Below are 25,500 nucleotides of genomic sequence, written 5' to 3' on the forward strand. Positions count from 1 at the left end.
GCTTTATTCCACTGTCATTGGCTAAAAATCCTCCCACCCCTTCCCTGCTTTATGGCTTCTGACTTCCATCCCAAGGCTGGCTGTATTTCAGTGATGCTGTATGTGTATCACTGCCCAAAAACTTCACTAATCCAGAGCAGAGGTTGCCCATCGCTGCCTCGTACCCTTCCAGATCATCAATTGGACCAATACTCTGAAAACTACAGCATACAGAGTTACATTGGTTCTGAGTGTGAGCACGTGATAAAGAGAGAAAACTACTGAATAGTCAAACTCCCAGGCTTGGAGGAGATTGGTCAATAATCACTCCCTCCTCTCCTTCCCCCTCCCCTCCAACCAGTTTGACAGAACACAGAAATGGAGAAGGACTGTTCACTGTTTTCTATCTCTATTGCATATTTAGCACTCCCTCTGTCTCATTCTTTAATCTGCATTAGTACATCTGATATTCTCCTGTTTTCATAAGCTTTGGATAGCTTTTTAAATATCACTTCCTGAAGGGGGCAGTGGATGTCAGACATTAGCCAAGATAATTACCAAGAGGGTGTTATCAGCTTGGGGAGGCTCAGAGTCACAGTTTGAGCTCCAGGTGTGTGCAAAAAAAAGTTACAAGAACTATACAATTTTGATGTAACATGATTTGTTATGGGGGCTGAATCTCAGGAACCCCTGGCTTGAACAATCTCACATTTGGACCACTTGCCTTATCTCAGCTTTCCATCTGTCACAATAATTTTCAAGTCAATCCAAGTAAGCATGTGGATTTTAGAGCACTTAAAAAATCAGTTCTTCAATAGTAAGGCAGACTCAACCTTAACTATAGTGGTGCTACCATTCCACTCTAATAAAACCAAACTATGGCTGCTCTAATGTAAGTGTGTTGGAATGGACCAAAAGGGTGCACAGAACTCCTTCCTCTCTCACTGCTCCAGTGTAGAAAGCAGCCATAATTTGGTTACTTGCATGCCCCACATGCAGAGTATGGGCAGCTAACATTATTGGCAGGGCAGAATGACCTGTAGGAGGCATGTCTGGACAGAGTGGGCCCCTAGCCATGCTATGCACTGTAGACAGCAAGCAGAGAGCCCACTGAGTTGGATCCCTTCCAAACGGTATAATAGGGGCTTTCAATAGCATGCTTAATAATGCAGGTATACTACCTCTAAAGACTGATCCTTTTGAGGTGACCTTCTTCTCCTTTATCGGAGCCTTAACTTGGACCACAGTTTGTAAAGTGTTCTAGGATTCTTCCTCAGTGTTGAGAGATGGGTTAGAATTAGATGACCTCTTGAGGTCCCTTCTTGCCCTACATTTCTATTATGAGAGTCATTGTACAACACCATTAAACTTTATTCTGTTTGCATTCTGATTTTGCTTTCTAATTCGCCCTGTGGGAATCTAGTTCTTACAGTCTTATCATGTCTCCACCATGAAAGTTAATTTTGACTCATTCTAAAATGGAAGTCCAGTTATACAAGAGATGGACTCTGAAAAAGTTTAACTGATTTTCCATAACTCCTTTTACAATCCTGGCAGACTGCACGTTGTCTGCTTTGCTATAATAAAACCTTACTCAGTCTTTTTGCTTCTATAGCAATCTACATTCACATCTGCCTACATCAATGGTTATTTCTGTGGAAGTCAGGTCTGGACAAAAGCCTGCTTCCTATCCCTTAAAAGTCACTCATTCAACTGTACTTAGTTTTGAGAACATGCTTTGACAATATTATCACTGGGCCTCTCACGTTACTGATGTGGAACTCCATGATAGAAATAAGTGAAATCACTTAGTACCCAATATTATCGGAGATGACTATATTTATATCCACAACAAGATAACATCCTCATCAACCCAATGATGTTTTATGAAGCAAGTACACATTTTCCTTGAGAAAAATTTGTCATATGATGTTTTAAGACCAAAATAGTGTTCTTTTTTGCATTGTCATCAATGCCCACATTTTTCAAGGAAAACACTATTTAATTTTGTTTCACCTTTGTCATCATATTTTAAAACAGCAGATTTCAGCCAATATCTGGATATATTGTTGAGTTATATATTTCAACATACCTTCCTCCTAGAACCACCCCATTGGACATCCCATCTCATCCCTACAGAGCAGTTATGTAGAATCAGATACTGAAGGCACTGTATGTCAGACATATACAATAAGTGCTAATACTATTAGAGCCTTTAAATGACAGCCAGTAGTAACATTTTAGTTTCATCCCAGGCTTTAGGGGGGGAAAGGAGGACTTTAAAATAACACTGGATAGTTTAAAACAAGATGAATTATTGGGAAAAAATGTTAATTACTGTTATCACCAAAAGTTTGGACCATGGGATGAAAATGAAAGCTGTTGCTGTATTTTGTTATTTCCTTGGAAGATAAGGCAGGAAGAAAAGGATACTATCATCAGTTAGTGGTTCTACTAGAACAGTAAAGATCTTTCCACACCACAGCATTGTGCAGTCCGTATATATACATATGTTAAAAAAAAACTATTTCAGGAGTTTTTAGAGAGTTTCTAGAAGTCTTATTAGGAATCTTTTCTGTATTACTCCACCAGCAAGCCAGGTTCCTTCAATACCAGGGCTCAGAGAGAGCGATGAAAACCTCTAGCAACCACCACTTTAAATAGATTTTCTAGAAAATTAGCTCAGCCATAAAGCCACTGAGAGCACATCACTCTGAGGATCCACTCACTACAATGGCTACCCACAGACCGATCAATTTCAAAGTCTCAGGCTTCATCTTCAAGGCCCAGTCTATCCCACAGACCACATTTCTCCCAACAAGAATGCCTTCCTGCAACAGGGACATTCCTCAAGAACTATTAAACTATAACCCTCAAGGGGGAAAACTCATAGGAGTAGGTTAGCTTCCTACACAAGGCTTTGGAACTCCCTACTGAAGGAGTATAAAGGACCACAGTCTCAATCCCTTTTACATAGGCCACCAAATAGTAGGTTAGATTTTAATAAGCAATGCAGAGATGGAAGACTCCATATTCTGTTACTAAAGCCATCAAATCCCATGTACTTAGAATAATTTTTAAAGATGCATAATACTATTAACATTTCTAATTGGAACCCCTTAACAAGTAAGATAAGACCCACTTCCATAAAATAAACCCAGTCCTACAACTGACAAGTCCGTGAACCCAATTTTCAAATTCACGGTTGAGTCTCTTGCTTCTGATTCTTTCTCTCCATTATTCAGTCACTGCATTAGCCATTTATATGAGCATATCAAGCCCGATTCACTGCTGCATACATTTCAGACAGATGGTTAATACACTTAGGTTTTCAATTGATCTTTTGATATCTTTTTCTTGGGACACAGAGGACCAGATGCTGTGATCCATCCAAGCTGTACTCAGAGCAAAAGAAGGGGGGGGCAAAGGAGCCAGGAGAGGAATCAAAGATGGCTAGCTCCCAGATCCTCCAACAGGACCACTCTGGTATGTGAGAATCATCAGGGTGTAGATATAGTCCATGACTTTATCTCAGTCATATCCCCTATGCTGGGGGACGGAAGGTACGGACTTAGGCTTTGTGTACTCTACACACCTTTTAGCGACGCGGTTGTGGCGCTGCAGCCGTGCCACTAAACGGTGTGCAGTGCAGCTGCTGTTTGTCAGCAGGAAAGAGATTTCCCGCCGACAAAAAACTTCTACCCCCAACGAGCAGCGGTAGCTTTGTCGCAAAGCGCTGTTCACACCAGCGCTTTTTGTCGGCAAAAGTTTTGTCATTCGGGGGAGGGTGGGTTTTTTTCACACCCCTGAACGACAAAAGTTTTGTCATTCTGTTTCCAGTGTAGACAAAGCCTTAGGTGCCACTACCATGGCTATATGCCACCTGATGATTTCCCAAAGCAAGGAAATCCTCAAGGGTCTTGAAAAGCCCAATTTAGGTCTGTTTTGTCCCACTGAAGCAGCACAAAGCAGCCGGCGCAGGGTTAAGGATTCCAGAGTTGCCAAAACAATGTTTTTCTCAAATTACTGATCAAAGACACAGCTGAGTAGAATATGTATGCAAAATAGTTACCAAGGTCTCAAACCAACAAACAAAAGGTTATCCACTTCTTTTTTGTGTGTAATGGTGTCAGCATCTACCTAAGTAGACAAAAACATTATTTTCACTAATCTTTGTTCAATTATAGTAATCTCAGGTGTTACTTGTGACAACAGCAGGTAAAAAATGTCAGACATAGTGTGATTTTTAAGTTGATGGTGTTCCTTTAAAAATTAAGCAACAAATAGCTGAATTCCAGTATTACCAAACTTCCCTTGCAATTGATAGAGAAAAGAAACTTGGCATTGCAATCATGCTTGAATGATGTTAGGCAACTAAAGAGAACTAGCTACTTCAAGAAAAAGAAGCGACAGATTCTCCATGCATTCAACTAGAAAGTACTCACAGGCCCTCCTTTCCAGTACGTGGCTTAATGGCTTTTACTCTACCACTCAGCTCGCACAGGGGGGTGAACAATGACAAAATGTGATTGATTGAAAAAAGTCACAAGGGAATCTGACCAAATTCACAAGTCCAGCTTCCCCCCACCTCTTACCCAAAAAGGGGGGGAAAGCACCGGCCACAGCGGCCACTGTAGTCATTATTAGACTTCGAACGTGTGTTTGAGCGGATTCATCGGACGTTTTTTTCTATTCTAATCAAGAGAGATTAGTTGCCTATAAACGTGAGATCTGATGCCTATAAATGTGGGATCGCCATTACCTCTGCTAAAGATATGCCAGGCCATTTCCCTCCCACAAGCAGGTAGCTCGCCAGCTCTGACTTTTCATTCAGCGCCCCACCCCGCAAGCCAGGACAGCCAGTTACAAGCATCACTGCGAGGTGGGAGAAGCTAGCAGCGTGGCACTACCTCGGCAAGGAGGAGAGGGCGATAAACGGCGACTCATTACAACCAGAAGCACCATGTAAGGCAAGGTTCCCAGGACGCAGCCGTAGATCTGTCCGGCTGTCTCTGCATGTGGGGCGTGAGCAGGGATCTTGCTCCCCGGAAGCTCGTTGTAACAGCGTTTTGGGGAGAGGGAGGGGGGTTAAGTCCGTCTACAAGAGGGGACCCCCCCCCCGCGCGCGCACTGACCGACTCAATGAAGCTGGCGCTACTTCCTCTCGCCATAGTATAAATATTGCATCATGCACCATGCCGCGTAGTAAAATGGATCCCCGCGCTGCGAGAGTGAATTAAAGCAGCCCCCGCAGCGGGAGGACACCACATGCCCGCGGCAGGGCGAGCAGGCCCGCACCCCCGGGCGGATCACACGCGGGCACAGCAGCCGGGAGAAAGCCGCGTGGAGCCCGCACGGCCATGGCTTCTCCGCATTAGCGCCAGCCCCGCCTGTCCCCTGGGCGCGCGGCAAGGTGAGAAGCAGCAGCAGCCCGCCGCGGGGCAGAGCAAGGGCAGCGCATCACACTCACCCTGCCTGTGTCCGGCTGGAAGGGCGGCTGCAGCAGCAGATGGGCCAGGCTTGTGCCAAGGGCGCTGAGACCGGCGCAGGGGCCCGAGGGAGAGAGGCGCAGTCCCCGGCCGGCGCCCTCAGGAAGAGACGGTGCAGGTGCTGCTGCGGGAGGGGGGCGGCTACGTGCAGGGCACACGGGCTTAGTTTCAGGCTCTCTGCACACCTCGCCTCCTGTCCGGTCCGTGGCAGCCCTGCCGGGTGGTAGGCTCCGCGGCTCCTCCCTCCTGGATGAAAGAGAAGGGGATGGGCGGGCTTGCGAAGAGCCGACCGGGGAGCCCCCTGCCTCCTCCCTTTTCGCAGACAGCAGCATTGTGGGAGCTCCGCTCACCTCCTGCGAGCGCCTCGCCGCCTGCCCGCCCGGGAAAAGACTGCGCGCAAAAGTACCAGGGGGCCGGAAGGGGGGCGCGCCTAGGAGTGGGGCTAAGTAAGGAGAGGGTCTCCGCCAGGGCTGGGAACAAAGCCCGGATCGGGCTGGTTAGCGCGGAGGCTAGGTAAGGGCCGGGTCTGGGCGGTCAGGGCTGAGGGCAGCGCTGTATGGAGCAGGCACCGGGGTGTGAGCGCAGGCTCAGCCCGCGCACACAAAGGGATCCAGCCGGGGCCGCCCCCCGCCTGCCTGTGCGCGCCTCGCCGGGCTGGGTGGGCTGCCGGCGCTGTCCGGATGTGCAGGGCGGGCTGCCAGCCGCGGGGAGCCGGGGTGGGGGGCAGGCGAGGACAGGTAATTGCATAACGTCTCCGCCTCATGGAGCCCCCGAGAGGCTTCTTCGGCCTGGCGAGGAGGAGAGCTGGAGAAACACAGAGAGCGAGGCTGCCCGTTTAGAAGGGCCACTGCCTGCATTTTAAAGATAAAAATGTAACCCCCCCCCCCTTCGATGATGCCCCCCCCAAGAAAACTCATCTGCCACCAAAGCTACCTCCAAACCTCCCTGCAGCTATTAGCACCTGCTGAACACCCCCCCCCCCCACACTTTTCCTCCCTCCAAAGCGTGTCTGTCTCATCAACAGAAGTTAATCTAATATATTACCTCCCCGACCTTATCTCTCTCTCGCACACATGCATTCCCTCCCACTCACGCCTTCCCTTCTGCATGCTGCCAGCTTCTGTTCTCCGCTCCAGGGGCCAAATTCTGCTCTCAGTTTTGTGTCTGCAATCCCATTAACTGCAGTGAGGTGGTACATGGACAACTGGGAGCAACTGACTGGACACAGTGCAATGCTGGGGCTTAAGGGGCCAATGCAATTCTTGGCTGTATAAACCGGGGAGTAGAGAGTAGGAGATTTTGTTTCGAAAGGGCATTGGTGAGATGGATATTCGAATACTTTGTTCATTTTGGGGTCCATAGTTTTAAATGGATGTTGTAAAGTTGGAGAAGGTGCAGGAAAAAGTCACAAAAATGATTTGAGGGCTAGAGAACATGCCTTACAGTAAAAGCGGCAAAGAGTCCTGTGGCACCTTCTAGACTAACAGACGTATTGGAGCATAAGCTTTCGTGGGTGAATACCCACTTCGTTGGATGCATGTCTTACAGTGAGACACTTAAAGAGCTGGAGCTGGTTAGTTTACCGAAAAGATGATTGACAGTTGACTTGATTAGTGTCTAAGTACCTTCAGGGGGAGAAAATACCAGATATTAAAAGGCTCTTCAGTCTAGCAGAGGAAGGCATAACAAGAACGAATAGCTGGAAGCTGAAGCCGGATACTCAAATTAGAAATTAGGCACAATAGTTTTAACCGTTGGGACCAACTACCAAGGGAGGTGATTGATTCTCCATCTCTTCATGCCTTCTGATCAAGACTGATGCCTTTCTGAAAGTTATGCTTTAGTGAACACACAAGTGTTTGGGCTTAGTACAGGACTAACTGGTGAAATACGGGAGGTCTGACTAGATGATGTAATGGTCCCTTCTGGCCTTAAACTCTTTGAATCTATGAATTTGACCATGCCATTTTTATGATTGGCTACGGATTAGACTGAGCTGGTATGTGGTTGAATGAGCCTGTACTCAGTGGTATGCCATAGGCTGGTGCTCCCATTTGTTTCTGCGGAATGTGAGCTTTCTTTTACTGAAACATATTAAATTTCTAACCTTTTATGGCTGTTAAGAAACTCTTGGAATGTGGACTTGCTGTATGCACAGACAGCCTGAAACTGTAGCTCTGAAATGTGAATTGTACACATTCATTTCCAGGCGGTGTTAATTCAGAAGCCTAATGATGACAATTAAAATGTTGCCATTGTGAACAATTTCATCACCAATCACTTTAGCAAACAAACTGTCTGAAATCAATGGAGCTGTGTTGCCAATTTACACTAACTGAGGATCTCTGTTTTGAAAGTTCTTTGTCAAACAGAAAGCAAACAGCAAAAATATAATTCTTGCTTTAAAATCTTCTCTGTGCTTTGGGTTGCTGGTGCTGATGTAATCTGGAATGCTATTTCATGAGAGTTCTGTTCTATAAAACAGGATAACAGATCTTCTGATGGGATTCTGGCACCATAATGCAAAATGTTCCTTTTTGATGATATACTAATTTAAAGCAATCCTTCCTCTCAAAATCTTTAACCTTCTCTTCTCATGTCTGTCTCTCTCAGGTGGAACAGCTCCCTTGAGAACACTACCCAAAAGCCCCCTTTGAAGAAGTACTCGAGTGACCATCTGTGAAGTGCTATCTGAGCAAATCATTCTGAAACCTGCTTGGACCTTCCCTTTTAAAGTGCTTCCTAAACTGCAATCCCACAATGTTAAGATGTTTACCTTTGGTGGGCAAAGTAGCTCGCTGTGGATTTTTCATTTATATTCGGCTACTTTTATAAAGGAGTTCCAGTGTATGTAAAGCTACAGTCCATTTTGCTCCATATAGATCATTGTTACAAAGGACCAATTCACTTTCCTCACACACAATTCAGTGGGACTGATCACATCAGTAAGGTTGGCAACGGCTTGAGAAAATAGCCCTCAATATAGGCTTTTTAAGAAATGGTCTGAGAAATTCTCTTTTGTTGCAGGTTTCAGAGTGGTAGCTGTGTTAGTCTATATCAGCGAAAAGAATGAGGAGTACTTGTGGCACCTTAGACTAACAAATTTATTTGGGCATAAGCTTTCGTGGGCTAAAACCCACTTCATCAGATGCATGCAGTGGAAAATACAGTAGGGAGATATCTATCTATCTATTATATATATATATATATATATATATATATGAGAGAGAGAACATGAAAAAATGGGTGTTGCCATACCATCTCTAACAAGACTAATCAATTAAGGTGGGCTATTATCAGTAGGAGAAAAAAACTTTTGTAGTGATAATCAGGATGGCCCATTTCAAACAGTTGACAAGAAGATGTGAGTAACAGTAGGGGGAAAAAAGTCTTAATGCAAAAGAATAAATGGACACAAATCAGACGTCAAGAATTATAACATTCAAAAAACAGTCGGAGAACACTTCAACTTCCCTGATCACTCAATTACAGACCTAAAAGTGGCAATTCTTCAACAAAAAAACTTCAAAAACACACTCCAACAAGAAACTGCAGAACTGGAATGAATTTGCAAACTGGACACCATTAAATTAGGCTTGAATAAAGAGTGGGAGTGGATGGGTCATTACACAAAGTAAAAACTATTTCTCCCTGCTAATTTTTCCGCTACTGTTACTCACACCTTCTTGTCAACTGTTTGAAATGGGCCATCCTGATTATCACTACAAAAAGTTTTTTTCTCCTGCTGATAATAGCCCACCTTAATTAATTAGTCTCGTTGAGTTGGTATGGCAACATCCTTTTTTTTTTTTTTTTTTTTTTTTCATGGGGTGTGTGTGTGTGTGTGTGTTCCTACTGTATTTTCCACTGCATGCATCCGATGAAGAGAGCTGTAGCTCACGAAAGCTTATGCCCAAATAAATCTGTTAGTCTGTATCAGCAAAAAGAACGAGGAGTACTTGTGGCACCTTAGAGACTAACCCAGCTACCCCTCTGAAACCTGTCATAGTTTTACAAGTTCTCTTCTGTTCAGCCTTTGAAAAAATGCTGTAGTGTTGTTAGTTTTGCACTGCAGGCTCTTGGGCAAGCTGTAGCAAACACCAGGAGAATATGATCTTTTCCTTAATCTCTCACTAGAGAGAGCAATTTTTGGTACACAGTTGCTTTCTGATAACCAGGCATTGCTGCTGGGGCTGAGATTTCTGAAAGAGGGTTTGCCTGGTTGCCTCATGTGATGACCTTTGATCTAGGATTGCTGTAAGTGTGTAAATAAAACAAAATGCACTAAGAACATACCCAGACTCCATAACAATGATTTATCTTCCACTAGGAGACTGACTTGTAAGGCCCTGAAATCTGCTGACACTCAAATGAGGAGCAATATTATAAACCAGCTTTGGAATTTTTATTACATATGTACAGACGTCATTTCCTGCAGAGAAAAGGATAGATGGGGCCGAACTCTGTGCAGAAGTACATATAAGAAGGCACAAGGGCTGGGATTTGAAAAAGCACTCAACTGCACAGGGCCCAGGCCCCACCTTAGTCCTTGCACCCCAGACCATACTAAATTTGGGAGAGTCTAGTAGCAACAGCAGCTATAGTACCCTAGCCTCTGTGGAAAATGCACACAAACATGCACACAAGCCAACAGATCTTGGCTAGAGCAAGGGAGTATACATTGCAACCCCATTAAAGGCTGTATCAGTATCCACTGTTGTATGCATGTATCAGATCCAGAGCCATTGGTAAGGAACTACAACCTGAAAAGAGCCCGGGGCTGCACTCCTCTTCCAGCTCGTGGGCTGGAGTTGTAGCTGTGGAGAGGCTACATTGCATCCCCACAGGCTGCCCATGGGTTGAAGGTTTGATTTCCATTCCCTCCACTACACCTTTGGAGTTCTCCACACAAAGCCCGGTTACTCAGGCTTTGTGAGAGAAAGGCGAATTGCACCCTAGCAGCACTTTAAATCATCTCTACCTTTTTAATTAAAAGCAGAATCACTGATTTGTTTTAGTTACAGGTAAGATAAGTCCATTTATCTAAGCCTTTATACCACGCTCAACACCCTAATATTTGAGTGCTTGTACCCAATACATCAAATAAGCCTTTGATTTCATTTGTCTTTGTCCTGTCCCCTTGTTTCTTGGAAATAGAATCAGAGAAATGTAGGGCTCGAAGGGATCTCGAGAGGTCATCAAGTCCAACCCCCTGTGCTAAAGCAGGACCCAGTAAACCTAGACCATCCCTGACAGGTGTTTGTCTAACCAGTTCTTAAAAACTTCCAGTGATGGGGATTCCATAACCTTCCATGGAAGCCTATTCCAGAGCTTAATTACCCTTATAGTTACAAAGTTTTTAATATCTAACATAAATCTCCCTTGCGGATTAAGCCCATTACTTCTTGTCCTTCCTTCAGTGAGCATGTAGAACAACTGAACACTCATCCTCTTTATAACAGCCTTTAATATATTTGAAGACTGTTAACAAGTCCCCCCTTTAGTCTTCTTTTCTCAAGACGAAACATGCCCTGTTTTTTTAACCTTTCCTCATAGGTCAGGTTTTCTAAACCTTTTATCATTTTTGTGGTTCTGTGGACTCTTTCCAATTTGTCCACATCTTTCCTAAAGTGTGGCACCCAAATCATGTGAGGCCTCACCAGTGCCAAGAAGGATGGGACAATTACCTCCCATGTCTTGCATATAACACTCCCGGTTAATACAGAGTGATATTAGCCTTTTTCATAACTACAACATATTGTTGACTTCTATTCAATTTGTGATCCACTATAACCCCTCAGATCCTTTTCAGTGATACTACAGCTTAGCTAGGTGTTCCCCATTTTGAAATTATGCAATTGATTTTTTTCCTTCTTAAGTGTAGTATTTTGCACTTATCTTGTTTTGAATTTCATCTTGTTGATTTTAAGCCAATTTTCCAATTTGTCATGGTTGTTTTGAATTCTAATCCTATCCTCTACAGCAGTGGTTCTCAACCAGGGGGTACACAGAGGTCTTCCAGGGGGTACATCAATTCATCTAGATAATTGCCTAGTTTTACAACAGACTACATAAAAAGTACTAGTGAAGTCAGTACAAACTAAATTTTCATAGACAATGACTTGTTTGTACTGCTCTGTATACTATACACTGAAAAGTAAGTACAGTATTTATATTCCAATTAATCTATTTTCATATGGTAAAAATGAGAAAGGAAGCCATTTTTCAGTATTAGTGTGCTGTGACACTTCTGAATTTTTATGTCTGATTTTGTATGCAAGTAGTTTTTAAGTGAGGTGAAACTTGTGGGTATGCAGACAAATCAGACTCCTGAAAAGGGTACAGTAGTCTGGAAAGGTTGAGCCACTGCTCTAAAGTGCTTGCAACCCCGCCCAGGTTGGTGTCTTCTGAAAATTTTATAAGAATATTGTCCACTCCATTATCCAAGTCATTAATGAAAATATTAAATAGTATTGGACCCAGGACAGACCCTCCCAGTTTGACAGCAAACCACTGATAACTACTCTTTGAGTACGATTTTTCAACCAGTTGCGGACCCACCTTACAGTAATTTCATCTAGACCACATTTCCCTAGTTTGCTTATGAGAATGTCATGTTTCAAAAGCCTTTCTAAAATGAAGATATATCACATCTATTGGTTCCCTACTATCCATTGACAAAGAAGGAAATTTGGTTTGGCATGATTTGTTTTTGATAGGGTTATAAGGAATAGCGAGCATGGCTCTATTATCCTCTAGGTGCTTACCTAAACTGATAGTTTAATAATTTGTTCCAGTATCTTTTCAGGTATCAAAGTTAGGATGACCAGTCTATAATTCCCCAGGTCTTTTTTGTTCCCGTTTTTAAAGATAGATACCATGTTTGTCCTTTTCCAGCCCTCTTGAGTTAGGTGTTTTTATTTTACCTCTCTCCAAGCTAGCAACCCTTGTAGAAATAACCTCTCACAAATAAGGTTATTGGAAAATAATTCGGAGATGGGGAATTTCCATTTCAGTAAAAAAATCTTTCCTGCTTTGACTGCAACCAGTATTCTCATGTTTCACTGTTTCTGGTTTATTCCATTTCTTTTGCTTTGCTCCTGGTTTGGTGAAAGCAAGAATTCAGCAACAGTTCAAGAATCCAGAGATAAAAGGTAAGTAAAAGCTGATGTAACTAGAATTGAGCTAATGGACACCTTTAATTCCGACAAGGAATTTTAACCCTTGGAGGCCAAATTCTGTTCTCCCAGCACTGTAAATGTGGAGTGCCTCCATTGAAGTTCATGGAATTACTCCATATTTACAGCAGTAGAAGTAAAAGAAGAATCATGCCCTATGCATTTACATAATTTTCTCATCAGGATAAAGAGATTCCTAGAATGTGCTCAGCCAAGGCAGTTTGTAGGGGGGGGGGGTATTGTGATATGAACCCTTTTGTACTACTTTAGAACTGTGATTTATTTATTTATTTATTTCCCCCCTGAAATGACCATCTACAGTCCCATCCTTTTGTCATCCTGTAAACTTTTCTTAAAACAACTGGAGCTAAAATCTTGGTACTATTTTGGGCTGGCCCGATTATTAACAACATTGTTCTTTTACCATCCTTTCCCAATCAGATCCTTTCACCTGTTGAATGAGAACTTGTCTAAGTTCTTCATCATCTTACAACATGACTTTGTTCTCCAGTTAAGATTTATTGGGCTGTGGTGGATGGATGCCTGTGTTTATCTGGGGGGAAATAAAGTGATGACTTTACTGGGAAATATTTGTGTAGTTCATGTTTCATGCTTTATAAAAATTACTACCAATGAAAAAATATTTTGTACCTTTTGCTCTTGAAAAATTATAGTTCTGGGCAAGGCTGCATTGCTTGTTCCCAGCTATGAAGTGATGCGAGTTAAGAGTCCAAAGAGCCCCACACCTCGCAGTGCTGAGAGAGAGTTTGAAATGCTTTAGGACAAGTTGATAGGATCCACTGTGGAAGCTGTATTTTCTATATAATACATGTATCATTCGCATTTTGCAGTTGAAAAAAGTGGAGCGCAGAGTACATATAGGTAGACTTGTCACATATTGGACTGAAGAACAGTTTTGGTTATTTTAGGGAATGTTGATAATTTTTAGTGAGGTTTTCAGATATACAATTAAAGCAAATTAGGCAAAACTACAATTAAAAAAATGGAAATAAAATAAGCATGTAAAATTTCACTCAGGATGGAACAGACAAATACCAATCACATATTCAAGAGTAAGGATGAAATCCTGGCCCCACAGAAATCAATGGCAAAACTCCCATTGACTTCAATGGGGTCAGAATTTCTACCTAAAATTATGCATTGTGATTTGTCCATTCTGCTTAGCATGGGCTTGATCCTGCTTCCACTGCAGTCAGCTGAAAATCTCCAGTGGTGCAGGGTTACGTTCTATAGGCTCTTTTCCCAAGCGGACAAGAACCACATGTGAGAAAATATCATTCACACCATTATTTAAAATATTTAAGTTAAGATTCTAGGGGAGCCAAAAGATCTCATTTCCTTCCTTTGAATGGATCACCAAGCCAGCCAGAGGACACCCCTGTCCTCACTGCCCAGGATAAAACAGCCCTTCAGGGCACCCCTATGTATACCATCATGAGGACTGGAGATCTGGAAATACAAGCAGAGAAATAATGATTATCCTCTCTCTCTCTCCTTTTATTCAGTGCCTGAACACTGTGCTGACAGACCCACATACCAGCAATCTCATCTTAAGAGAGCCCTTGTCTGGGGCACTCTCCTCCAGTGTGTACACTTCCCCCTAATCCTGTGAAGTGCTGTAACAGACCACACAAAGCAAGCACATCATCACGAATTGCCTAATTTCACAATCCTCACCCAGCAGGGTGCTGTAGCTGTGAGGCCAATATCCTGGCGATGTCATCATCACTGCTTGTGGCTGAGTTGCCTGTAGAAAGTGATGAGTGGCCTCCTCCTTGCTTCCAGATCCTGCTTTCACAGGTACCTGTGAGGGATAGCTCAGTGGTTTGAGCATTGGCCTGCTAAACCCAGGGTTGTGAGTTCAATCCTTGAGGGGGCCATTTGGGGCAAAAATTGGGGATTGGTCCTGTTTTGAGCAGGAGGTTGGACTAGATGACCTCCTGAGGTCCCTTCCGACCCTGATATTCTATGATTCTCAGAAGGGAACTTACTGCTGAAGAAGCAGTCACTTGTGGGTCATCTTCTGCATGTAGAACTCAGGTGGCTGGAGAGGAGAATACTGTTATGTTGGGTTTGGAGCCACTAGATACAGCAGCTTTCTCCAGGTTTCAGAGTAGCAGCTGTGTTAGTCTGTATTCACAAAAAGAAAAGGAGTACTTGTGGCACCTTAGAGACTAACAGCTTTCTCCAACAAGTTACCATCCGAAACCACATCCCAAGGCTTGATCCTGTCTCCCAGGCAGGGCATTCCCTTTTCCCCTCTGGGAATGAGAAAGTATTGGAGGCCAGACTTCCTCTTCATACCTACCCAGGACCTTATGCCACTTCACACTCTCCAGCTTCTGATGGCCCAGGGCATATAGATGGTGAAGCACCTTTCGGTGGATCCACTGAGGAAGAGGCTCACTATGATGGAAGAGCGTGCACACTGGATAAATAAATCGCCAGTGCTCTGAGTCACACATTACATTAATCCATTCACTGCTGGCTGAAATATACTGGATCAATGTTACTCTGAAAAACATGTGCAATGTACAGCCATCAATGAGAGAGTTCCTAGGGAGGCTTGCAGAATCTGTAGCATTCTTTATGTACACTGGCCAACAGTTAATAGATTAGACATTGCAGCACTCCCAGCTTCCCCATCATCCATCTCTCCCGTGGCTCAGTAGACACAGGTACTTGGGCTGTGTTTGGCCACTCCCCTTTTCCAAGCACTAATTCCCTACCATCATCACTATACTGGACTGAGTCTGAAACCCAAGATGAGCCCTTAAAGTTTGCATACACATCCCTCACCCAGAAATAATGAGTATACTCACTTCTGATGCATTGATACCTGCCTCTACCCCAACCCCACACCTGGTTCTCTTACAGCAGGGGCGGGCAAACGTTTTGGCCTGAGGGCCACATCAGGTTTCAGAAATTGTATAGAGGGCTGGTTCGGGGAGGCTGTGCCTCCCCAAACAGCCAAGCGTGGCCCGGCCCCTGCCCCCATCCGACCACCCCTGCTTCTTGCCCCTTGATGGCCCCCCCGGGACCCCTGCCCCATCCACCCCTTTCCCCTGACCGCTCCCGGACCCACTCCCCCTAACTGCCCCCTGCCACCCCATCCAACCCCACCTCTCCTTTCTGACTGCCCCCTGGGACCCCTGCCCCATCCAACCACTTCTTCTCCCAGACCGCCCCCTGACTGCCCCCTGCTGCCCCATCCAATCCCTCCTCTCATTCCTGACTGCACCCCCTGGAACCCCTGCCCCATCCACCCCTGCTCCCTGACTGCCCTGGAACCCCCGACTGCCCCCCACTGCCCCATCCAATCCCTCCTCTCCTTCCTGACTCCCCGCCCCGGGACCCCTGCCCCCATTCATCCCCCTTTTCCCCGCCCTCTGACTGCCCTGACCCCTATCCACACCCCTGGCCCCTGACCACCCTCCCGAACTCCCCTGCTCTCTATCCAACTCCCCCCCCCCCGCTCCCTGCCCCCTTCCCGTGCTGCCTGGAGCACCCGTGGCTGGTGGCGCGGCTGCACCAGGACAGGGAGCCACGCCACCTGGCTGGTGCCAGCCACGCACCGTGCAACACAGAGCACCAGGTCAGGCCGGGCTCTGCCGCTGCGCTGCCCCAGGAGCTCGCAGCCCTGCTGCCCAGAGCATTGCGCTGACAGTGCAGTGAGCTGAGGCTGCAGGGGAGGGGGAACAGCGGGGGAGGGGCCGGGGACTAGCCTCCCAGGCCAGGAGCTCAGGGGCAGAACAGTCCCACGGGCCGGATGTGGCCCATGGTCCGTAGTTTGCCCACCTCTGTCCTACAGCTTCATCACCCAGTACTTACTCTGCTGGAAAGCACAGTGCTCCACATCCACTAGGAGAGGTGGAGAAACTGCTCTGAGTGGGGGTATTTGCATAACATCCATCTCTAAGCCATGGCAAGTCTTCCTCTCCCCCAGCGTGTACTACCTTAACGCTGTTGGGTGTCATGCGGCATGCAATGGCTGACACAATCTCCTTCTCTTCACACCCAAAATGCCAGACCTAAGAAACATCTTCCCCCAGAAGTCCTCCCCTCTCTTGTCCTTGGCTAATCTAACGTCCTGCCCTCCCTCCCTGGCTTGGCCCTAGCCCAAAAGCCTCTGGAAAACTGCTCTCTTTATTTCTGAACGTTGGACTCTCACTTGCTCTTTGTCTGTTTGTCTTTCAATCTCATGCTTGCCGGAGTGTTTGGGGTAATTAGTGTGGAGGTGGGTTTCTTGGGTATGTCGTAGGCAAAGCAGAGTCTGGTGCCTGAGTGACATCGTTTGATCCAACCTTGCCCCAGCACAGATAGAACAGCAGCACCAAGCTGAACATGTGGGAGCCTCCGAGTGCATTTTAAAATCTCCGTCAAGTTGCAGCCAGCATCTTCACCACGCCTCTGCCCTACCCTCTGTGAGCGCTTGTCTCCCAGAGAGCTCGAGCGCATAGGCACAGCTAACAAGTTGTTTTGAAAACCCCTGAATGCCCAAACACAATAAGCACCAAGGGCAAGCTTTGAAAATCCTGGCATCACTTTTTCTGTGTGCCAGTTCCTGCAAAAAGGAGATTATAAAACTTTCCTTCCTCACAGAGGAGTTGTGAGGATAAATATATTCATGTTTGTGAGGCACTCAAATGCTGTGTTGATGGGTGTGAAGCGTTCTCCCTGGGGTGCCACCTGGAACTGGGGTAACACCGGCCCTCTGACCCACCATCCTGGCTCCCTCTCACACTGTTATCTGTGACAAGCTGTAGATCACTCCCAGTCCTACACTCACATAAACACTGACACAGGCAGGGACACACCCAGCTGCAGTTACATCCAGCCACTGCATGAACCAACAATAGAGAGGCTACAGCCAAGATAACCCCCAGCCTAAGACCCCAGAGCTGTACTGTCCTGCCCTGGTCAAAATCCCAACCAGTATGAATTTATTACTCAGTTCGCCCCACCCTCAGTGTGGAGAGGAATATGCAACAAGCCTATGTTAACCAAACTGAGATTTTTCTCCAGGCACTTCACACAAAGGCACACTGGTTTAGATAAAGCAAAAAACAAGTTTATTAACTACAGAAAGATAGCTTTTAAGTGATTGTAAGTGATAGCAAACGGATAAAAGCAGATTACCTAGCAAATAATCAAAACCACAAATAGCCTAAAATACTAGACAGATTGTATATGCATTAACAATTTCTCACCCTAGCTGACGATACAACTGCAATCCACCAGGCTTCCATACACAGACTAGAAATCCTTTTAGCCTGGGACCAGCAGTTCCCCCAGTTCAGTCTTTGTTCCTCAGGTGTTTTCCAGGAGTGTCCCTGTGTGGGGATTGAGGCCCCTAGATGATGTCACACCCCACCTTATATAGCTTTAACATATGGCAGGAAAAAACAGTTCCCAGCCCAGTTTGTGGAAAAATACAAATACCCAAAATGGAGTTCAGTGTCATTCGGTTTGATCTCATGCTTTTGCTGAGTCATAGCAGCCATTACTTACAGGCTTGCTGAAATGTTTACAGGAGGGCTAAGCTTTTCCATATTCCATTGTCTTTGCTGATGGGTCACTAGTACTATCTAGCTTCACCACAGTTGTACCTGAAAGACTGGCTGTGGGTGTTTTCCAGAGTAAACCCATTTGAAACACAGATCCAGAGTCAATATTCATAACTTCAGATCCAAAAATGATACATGCATACAAATAGGATAATCATATTCAGCAAATCACAATGGGGTTGTCTATCTATCGAATCTACTAACATATTTATATGTCCCCCATCATCATGGTATCTGAGCACCTCACAATCTTCAGTTTATTTTTTCTCACAACACCTCTGAGAGGTAGGGAAGGACACAGAGGGTTAAAGTCACAAAGAGACACAACTCCTAGGTGCCCTGCTGCCTACTGGAAGTCACAGCCTGAAGCGAGGTACCCAGGTTCTCCATGCGCTGTACTGGGAGAGTTAGGCGTCTAAGTAAGGGATTCTCCGAAGCTAGCATGCTGAGTGGAGAGCCGCCTAAGCTAATCAGGAGTGAAATGCAGAGAAAAGGGTTTAGGGTCCAGATCCTCAAAGGTACTTAGACACCTAACTCCCATTGAAATAAGTGGAAGTTAGGAGCCAAAATACCTTTGAGTATCTGGGCCTAAATGACATGCCCAAGGTCATACAGAAAGTATCTCTATGTAAATACCTAGATAGACAGATCTTATTTACTAATAATACACAAAGCAGGAATAATTTCATTGAAGTCAATGGAGTTATGCAGCAATAAAGTAGAAGTGAGAGAAAATTAGTCCTAGAGTCTCTATTATTCACTGATTAGAGCAGCATAAAGTATATTCTGTGAATAAAATGGAAGCAATCATCTTAAGTCACAAGGATATCAAATGAACCTTTCTCCAATGACAGATTTAGCTCACATTTCCTTTCATCACAAAAGGGATAATTACTCTGCCCTTCAGGTTCCTCCTTCAGACCAGTCGCATATTTACAGTATTTTAACAAGCAAGTTACACTGGGAAGGTAAAAGGACACTGATCTCAAATGTACGGCTGAACTTGGCCTGCTACTGAGTCCTGTTAGCTCAGTGTAACGTCAGTTTCAATAAAATTTTCTCAGTCATGGTATTTTTGATTCATTAATTTGTCATTGAAGACACCGCTCATAGGATTCCCCCTAGCATCAGACAGGTGGGAACTATCCAAGCTCTCTGTGTTTTCAGCTCACAGAGGTACAGGCATTTTGGCCTCGCCCCTTGCATCCCCATCACCCTCAGTATGTTCCAGTCCAACTACAGCTGACTCAGCTCCCTCCCAGTGCATAGCATCTTCTCAGTCAGTCCCTTTCGGTCTGCGGTCAGCTCTCCACAGAAGCTATGCACCAGTGTTATGGCAGGCCTGTGCTGCAATCAGGAGGTGTGATGGCAGCAGATGTAAACATACATGAGCTAGCTTCGGTGTACCTACTATTAGTCAACTTGGGATGCTCTCTTTACTTCAGACAGATTTGCAGTATCCTTTATTGGTGTCTCCTTCCTCAGTCATTCCAGTGCAATTATTTATCGATTGGTGTTGAGCTTCTGCTCTAAGTAGTGGCTTCCCTTCAAAGCAGTGGTTGTTTTCCTCTGAGGAGTGATGGGTCTGGGGGTTTGTGGCAGCTATGTGCTAGCCTTCCTGCCTGTGGAAGCTTGGAGATATTGCTTTTTCTAGGGCGATTTTTCTTAACTGTGATACCTTAGGGTGGTTGCTCTGTCCTCAGGACTTCTATCTGCCTAGCCAGTCTGTGCTGACTATTTCCTGGCAGGGTTTGGAGAGCTTACCTCTAACATTCGTCCTGGTTTCTGACAGGACCTGGCCGATGTGGAGATCTCTCCCATCTGTGACTCACTGAAGAGCCCTTGGGATGTTCCCAATGGCGTATCTGGAGGTGGCACCCCCTGGTGCAGGCTTTTGGAACTTACAGCTCTAGCCTCTGGAGTTGTTAAGGAACATTCCCCTATCTGTGAGTAGAGAAAGATGCTAGAGCAGTTTCTCCAACCTCTGGACAATGTGGCCATTGAGACTTAAACTGTGGCCCTCAAGGCCAATCATTATGGACATTTGTGTTTGATTGGGAATTGAAAATGTGTTCCCTGTGTGTCACCCTGTGATTTTTAAACCAAGTGTTTGAATCAACCCTGAGAAGGCGGTAGGAGGCACCAGTGGCCCTCCAGCCCAGGAGCAGGTCTGACGTGAGCTGGGAGCACTCTGAGCAGCTGCTGTCCCTTCCTGGCTTCAGCTGTTCAGCAGCTCCCTGATGACTGCCTGCTGCATGACAGAGAAGGGAACAAAGAGTAATTGGCTGCTCCATTGCCTGCTTCCCTTCCATGCTGTGGGAGCTCCAGGGAGAGCAGAGTAAGAGCTCAGCTTGCTTTGCCATCACCTAAGGACACAGCCACTCAAGGCAGCCCAGCAGAGGGCGAAAAGAAGAGAAGCTAAGGACTTACAGCCAGTGACAGCTGCCAGTTCTCGGCCCTACCCTGCCCCGGCACAGGTTGAGCAGCCTGAGGGCTGTTCTAACTTGCACCAGCGGGCGGTTTCCCCAGGGACAAAGTGACCACATGTCCCGTTTCTACCAGAACAGTCTCTGTTTTTTCATATGGTGTCTTGGTGGCCCAGGAACTTCTTTTGGGACACCTAAAATGTCTTCTTTTTTTATCATCAATCAAAATATTGTTTACAGCTATAAATGCTTGTTCAAGTTGTATTGCTGTGCCAAATAAAATTTTCTCTGTTTACCAGGAACACAGTCTACACACCACTGCAAATGTAGACATACATTTAGAGTACAGACACTGCGGGCTCAGCTAGGTATAAATAGCAGTGTAGATGGCAGAGTAGAGTTCCCTACGTGCATAGGGCATATGAACCCTCGGGCATATACCCTACTCTACACACCCATGTAGTGCCTCCCAAGGCTACACTGCTATTTTTAGAGGCACAGTGTCCCTCTGTTGATGATTTTCCCCTGCTGCCTCCCCACTGCATGAGCCTTTCACTGCCGTACGTGTGGACACAGCCTGCCTTTCGCCATGGCATGTAACTACAGGTTCCCTACGCACCGCCGCAAGTGTAGACACGCTCTAAGAGGACGAGTGGACAGGGTTTGGGGTAAACAGAAAAGTTGACTGAACATCAAAGCTGTTCTTTTGCTCCAAGTGACTGCTAATGACATTTGTTCAGTGTTTCATGACAAATTAGTTCAGAACACTCTGTTACTGGAAGAATCCTCCACTTTGAGAAATATGTTTGTGCGGCTGTTTAGTCTGAAGTTGGCAGTAGTGACACCAGCCCGCATTTTTAACAGTGCACTCCTGTCTTTGGTCTGACTGCTAAGAAATGTCAGCACAGACGTGGCTGGTTTTTCATTTTAAAAATATGGTCACCTAACCAAGGGGTCATAGGTCAGCTGGAGCAAAACCCATTGCTGCCACTCCCCCTGCATGCCCCCTGTACCAGGGGCTGCAGGGAGAGAGGCCTAGGAGCCAGCTCTGCCAGCTGTATGCCTGCTCCCCCAAATCAAAGGGCTTATGATGGTTTCTGCTCTTTTTCCACTGCTCGAGGGTGCAGATGAAGTAGAATAGGGCAAAGAAACTTCCCCAAAATATTGGTTGTGGCTTCATGACCTTTTAGAAATAATAGGTTTGGCCCTCAGGATGAAAAAAGTTGGACTATCACTGCAGTGGAGGTTAAGGGCTCGTTTATCTGACCTCAGGGCAGGGTGTTAATGTCAAAGTGTGCACAAGCACTTGACCCAAGGAACATGGAGGGCTGGGGATCCAGCAAGGAGATGACACTGTGGCCTGAAGAGATGGTTCACCAGTGCCTTAGCCATGGCACACTAGCACCTGGCAGAAGACGCTTTACAGCATGGGATCTCTAATTTGGAGCATCAGCATCTGGGAGGAGAAATGGTTCCGGCCGGCTTCCACCTCTATTTTCCTCCAGTGAAATGGTGCTTGGCGAAGAGATGCAGTCCAGTGGATGGGTACCTCCACCTCCTTACATCACAACCAGGCAAGAGGTATGTTGTCCTGTCTGCATTAGCTGATTGGTGAAGCATAAAGCCAGGCAACTCAATGCCCACAGGAGACTGAGGATATGTCTACACTGCAGCTGGGAGCGTGCCTCCCATCCCAGGTAGACAGACATGCACTAACTCTGCTCAAGCTAGTATGCTAAAGATAGCAGTGTGGACAATGTCGCCTGGGAAGTCCACAAGCCAGCCACTCCAGTATGGACCCAAGGGGCTTGCCAGGGCTTCTACCTTGGGCCGCTAGCCTGTGCTGCGACGTCCACACTGCTGTTTTTAGCACACTAGCTCAAGCAGAGCTAGCGTGTGTCTGTTACCCAGGCTGGGAGGCACACTCCCAGCTGCAGTGCAGACATACCCTTATTCTTACTTTTGGTCTGCCCATTAGCTTGCTTGGTTTGCCCAATTTTGCCCTCAGTAATTCCCAGATCAAGGGTAATTTACCCTCCATCTGTACATTACTGGGAGTTGGGATACCTAGCCAGGCAGCCAAGAAGAGACCCCCCCCAAACAGACTTCAAAGAGAAACTGCAGAACTAAAATTCATTTGCAAATTTAACACCATTAATTTGGGCTTGAATAGGGACTGGGAGTGGCTGGCTCATTACAGAAGCAGCTTTGCCTCTCCTGGAATTGACACCTCCTCATCCATTATTGGGAGTGGACTACATCCACCCTGATTGAATTGGCCCTGTCAGCACTGGTTCTCCACTTGTGAGGTAACTCCCATCTCTTCATGTGTCAGTATATAATGCCTGCATCTGTAATTTTCACTCCATGCATCTGAAGATGGCCAAATTTCAAAGACAGTATAGCTTTCATTGAATGTCCAAATACCCAGTGGTAACAGCATGGAACTGGGAAGTGGGGCTCAATTCCAAGTTTGCCAGTCTTCCCATGCAGCCTTGGACATACCTCACTGTACCACAGCTGCCTCATCTGTTTGCATTATACTAAAAGTCTTGTACCTCATAGGTGTGTTGGGAGGCAAAATTGATGTTTTTGAGGTGCTCAGTTACTATAGTCATGAGCACCAAGAATAGCCTATTAATATAGTCCCAGATAAAAACACTGCATTAAGATGGCAGTAAAGTGGAGTGTATGAAAACATGCAGCCGCAAAAGCTTTGAAGAGCATTGACAGACTAAGTAATTTACTAATGAGAACTTTTGACATACGTATCCAGTCTCTTTCACACTCCTGATTCATCACAACCAATACAATTATAGCATGCAAATTAACTATAGATAAAGTTTGGTGATTGATTGAATTACCTGAGCTGTTGGTTTGACCCTGTCTGTAGCCTGTATAATCATAACAATTAGATACAACAATCATTAATAACTTAGCTTAATTACAACTTAATTTGTTTCAAATATAGCCTATACACAACATATCTATTATTTTTAACTGTAAGGAAAATTTGAAGGGTCTGCATTATTCCACTGTTAAGATCATTCAGGACAAAGAAAAGACTGTCACAAATGCTAGATTTCTTAAAGGGCCCAATATTTAATAATTTTAAGTTATATATTAGTTAACAGATTTACTTGTAACTTTTCAGAAAATTCATTCTGTACTCTGGGAGTAAGTGCTGTAAGTTTGGGGAGGATACACTGTATTTTTCATACAAAACAGAGGGATGGGATCCTTGTTTTAAATGCGAAACAGAATTCAATCAATTATGATGAGTGCCTCCATATTTACTGCAAACATAATGACAATGAGAGTGTAAAATTTAGAGGCCTTTATTTTTTGAAGTTTGCATTGATATCCATATAGGCAGTATACTAAAAATTAGAGCTCTTCATTCTTTGAAGTGTGCCTATTTTTCTGCTTGTATAATATCCAAGAGCACGATTCCCTTGGGTCAATCTGTTTTCAGATTTATTCTTTTTGTATTAGTCACATCCTGGATTCATCACAAATATTCACAGGCCTTGATTATGCCTGGAGGCATAGCCCAGAGCAAGGGATGGTACATAAGCTATGCCTCCCCAAGACTAGCACTGGGAGGCATTGGGACTTAGAAACACTACGCTCAGTCACAATTCTTCATCTGCTTCTTTACCTCCAGGTAGTAGTAACTGATTGCTGCCCTGTACCAACAGCAGTGAATTACTATTATTCTGGCCAGTCAGGGGAGGTGGAGGGGATTTTGAACAAAGTCTTCCCTCTCCCCACCTATTCCTCATGTTCCTACTCAGGGGATGGAGTCAGTGAGCAAGTAGCCCTGCTTACTCTTACACACCTGTACCCAAGGTCTAGGTAGCCCACTAGAGGTGCCTGAGAAGTTCTTAATAGCGTTCTGTGACTGGTCAGGTATAGCGGTCACCCTGAAGTTCTTTCTAATTTTGCATTTGATAACTAAACAAGATTACCCCAGTGCTCACTCAGATCCCTCAGCACTCAATACAGTGAATGCGCCGGGAGCACTGCTGACACTGAAATCACACAGTATAGCTACATGGTAATTGAAAGTTTTGTCTGGGTGACTGCTTTAAGTTACATGGCATTGTTACCATTAGCTGGATGGACCAGTGAGCAAGAGTTCCAGCTCAGATAGTCCACAGCAGGAACTGTAGAATGGCTTAACATAAAAACTTGCCGTAATGACTTTGCCAGCTGTTTTCTAGGGTATGTCTACACTAGAGCTGGAAGGTGTAAATCTGAGCTCGAGGAGACATACCTGCTCTAGCTCTGATCAAGCTAACACACTAAAAATAGATGTGTAGCCGTGTCAGCATGAGTGGCAGGAGAGGGCAAACTCTCCAAGGACAATGCCATTCCAGACACTAGGCATACACTTGAGGCAGCTAAACCCTCCCACTGCTTGTGCCACCACAGTGGCACTTCTATTTTTAGCATTCATGCTTGCTCAAAGCTAGCACAGATGTGTCTCCTCAAATGGGAATTGACACCTTCCAGCGCGAGTGTAGACATACCCCTAGAGACATCAATACAACGCCACCTACCAAAGTCTGATGGAGACTGAACACAAAAGGGCATTCATATAAAAACTCAAGGAATACTTGCAGACTTTTTTTTTTTTATTGTATCATTAACTAATCTCTAGTCAAAACGGACAACCTCCATGTCCTTTGCATAGAATCATAGAAATGTATGATTGGAAAGGACTTCAAAGGTCATCTAATCCATCCCTTCACAGTGAGGCACGATTAAATATACCTAGGTCATCCTTGACAGATGTTTGTCTAACTTGGAAAACCTCCAATGATGGGGATTCCAC

General features: G+C 45.2%; 1 protein-coding gene and 2 long non-coding RNA genes across 5 annotated transcripts in view; 1 reads left to right on the forward strand and 2 right to left on the reverse strand.

Annotated features, from left to right (window-relative positions):
* Positions 1-5,700, reverse strand: part of SLC7A1 (solute carrier family 7 member 1) — a 58,111-nt gene extending 52,411 nt beyond the window's left edge. The window contains exon 1 of one of the 3 annotated variants that reach the window (XM_007064781.4): positions 5,450-5,700. Coding sequence is in view for 1 of the 3 variants with exons in the window: in XM_043531362.1 (XP_043387297.1) it covers positions 4,890-4,944 (55 nt within the window). In the remaining 2 variants the exon portion in view is untranslated. Of the gene's footprint in view, positions 1-4,889; positions 5,410-5,449 lie in introns of those variants that run through there. The other 2 variants (XM_043531362.1, XM_043531366.1) reach the window with 2 other exon arrangements.
* Positions 5,701-5,733: 33 nt separating this feature from the next.
* LOC114020589 lies at positions 5,734-8,318 on the forward strand. Its single transcript, XR_003565407.3, has 2 exons — positions 5,734-5,981; positions 8,082-8,318. It is a non-coding gene; the product is annotated as an uncharacterized LOC114020589 (long non-coding RNA).
* A 5,256-nt stretch (positions 8,319-13,574) lies between these two features.
* Positions 13,575-18,189, reverse strand: LOC122463213. The gene is made up of 2 exons (XR_006286375.1): positions 17,878-18,189; positions 13,575-15,181 (listed from the first exon to the last, which is right to left on the reverse strand). It is a non-coding gene; the product is annotated as an uncharacterized LOC122463213 (long non-coding RNA).
* Positions 18,190-25,500: the final 7,311 nt, after the last annotated feature.

Source organism: Chelonia mydas, chromosome 1 (genome assembly GCF_015237465.2).
Source record: "Chelonia mydas isolate rCheMyd1 chromosome 1, rCheMyd1.pri.v2, whole genome shotgun sequence".
NCBI lineage: Eukaryota > Metazoa > Chordata > Testudines > Cheloniidae > Chelonia > Chelonia mydas.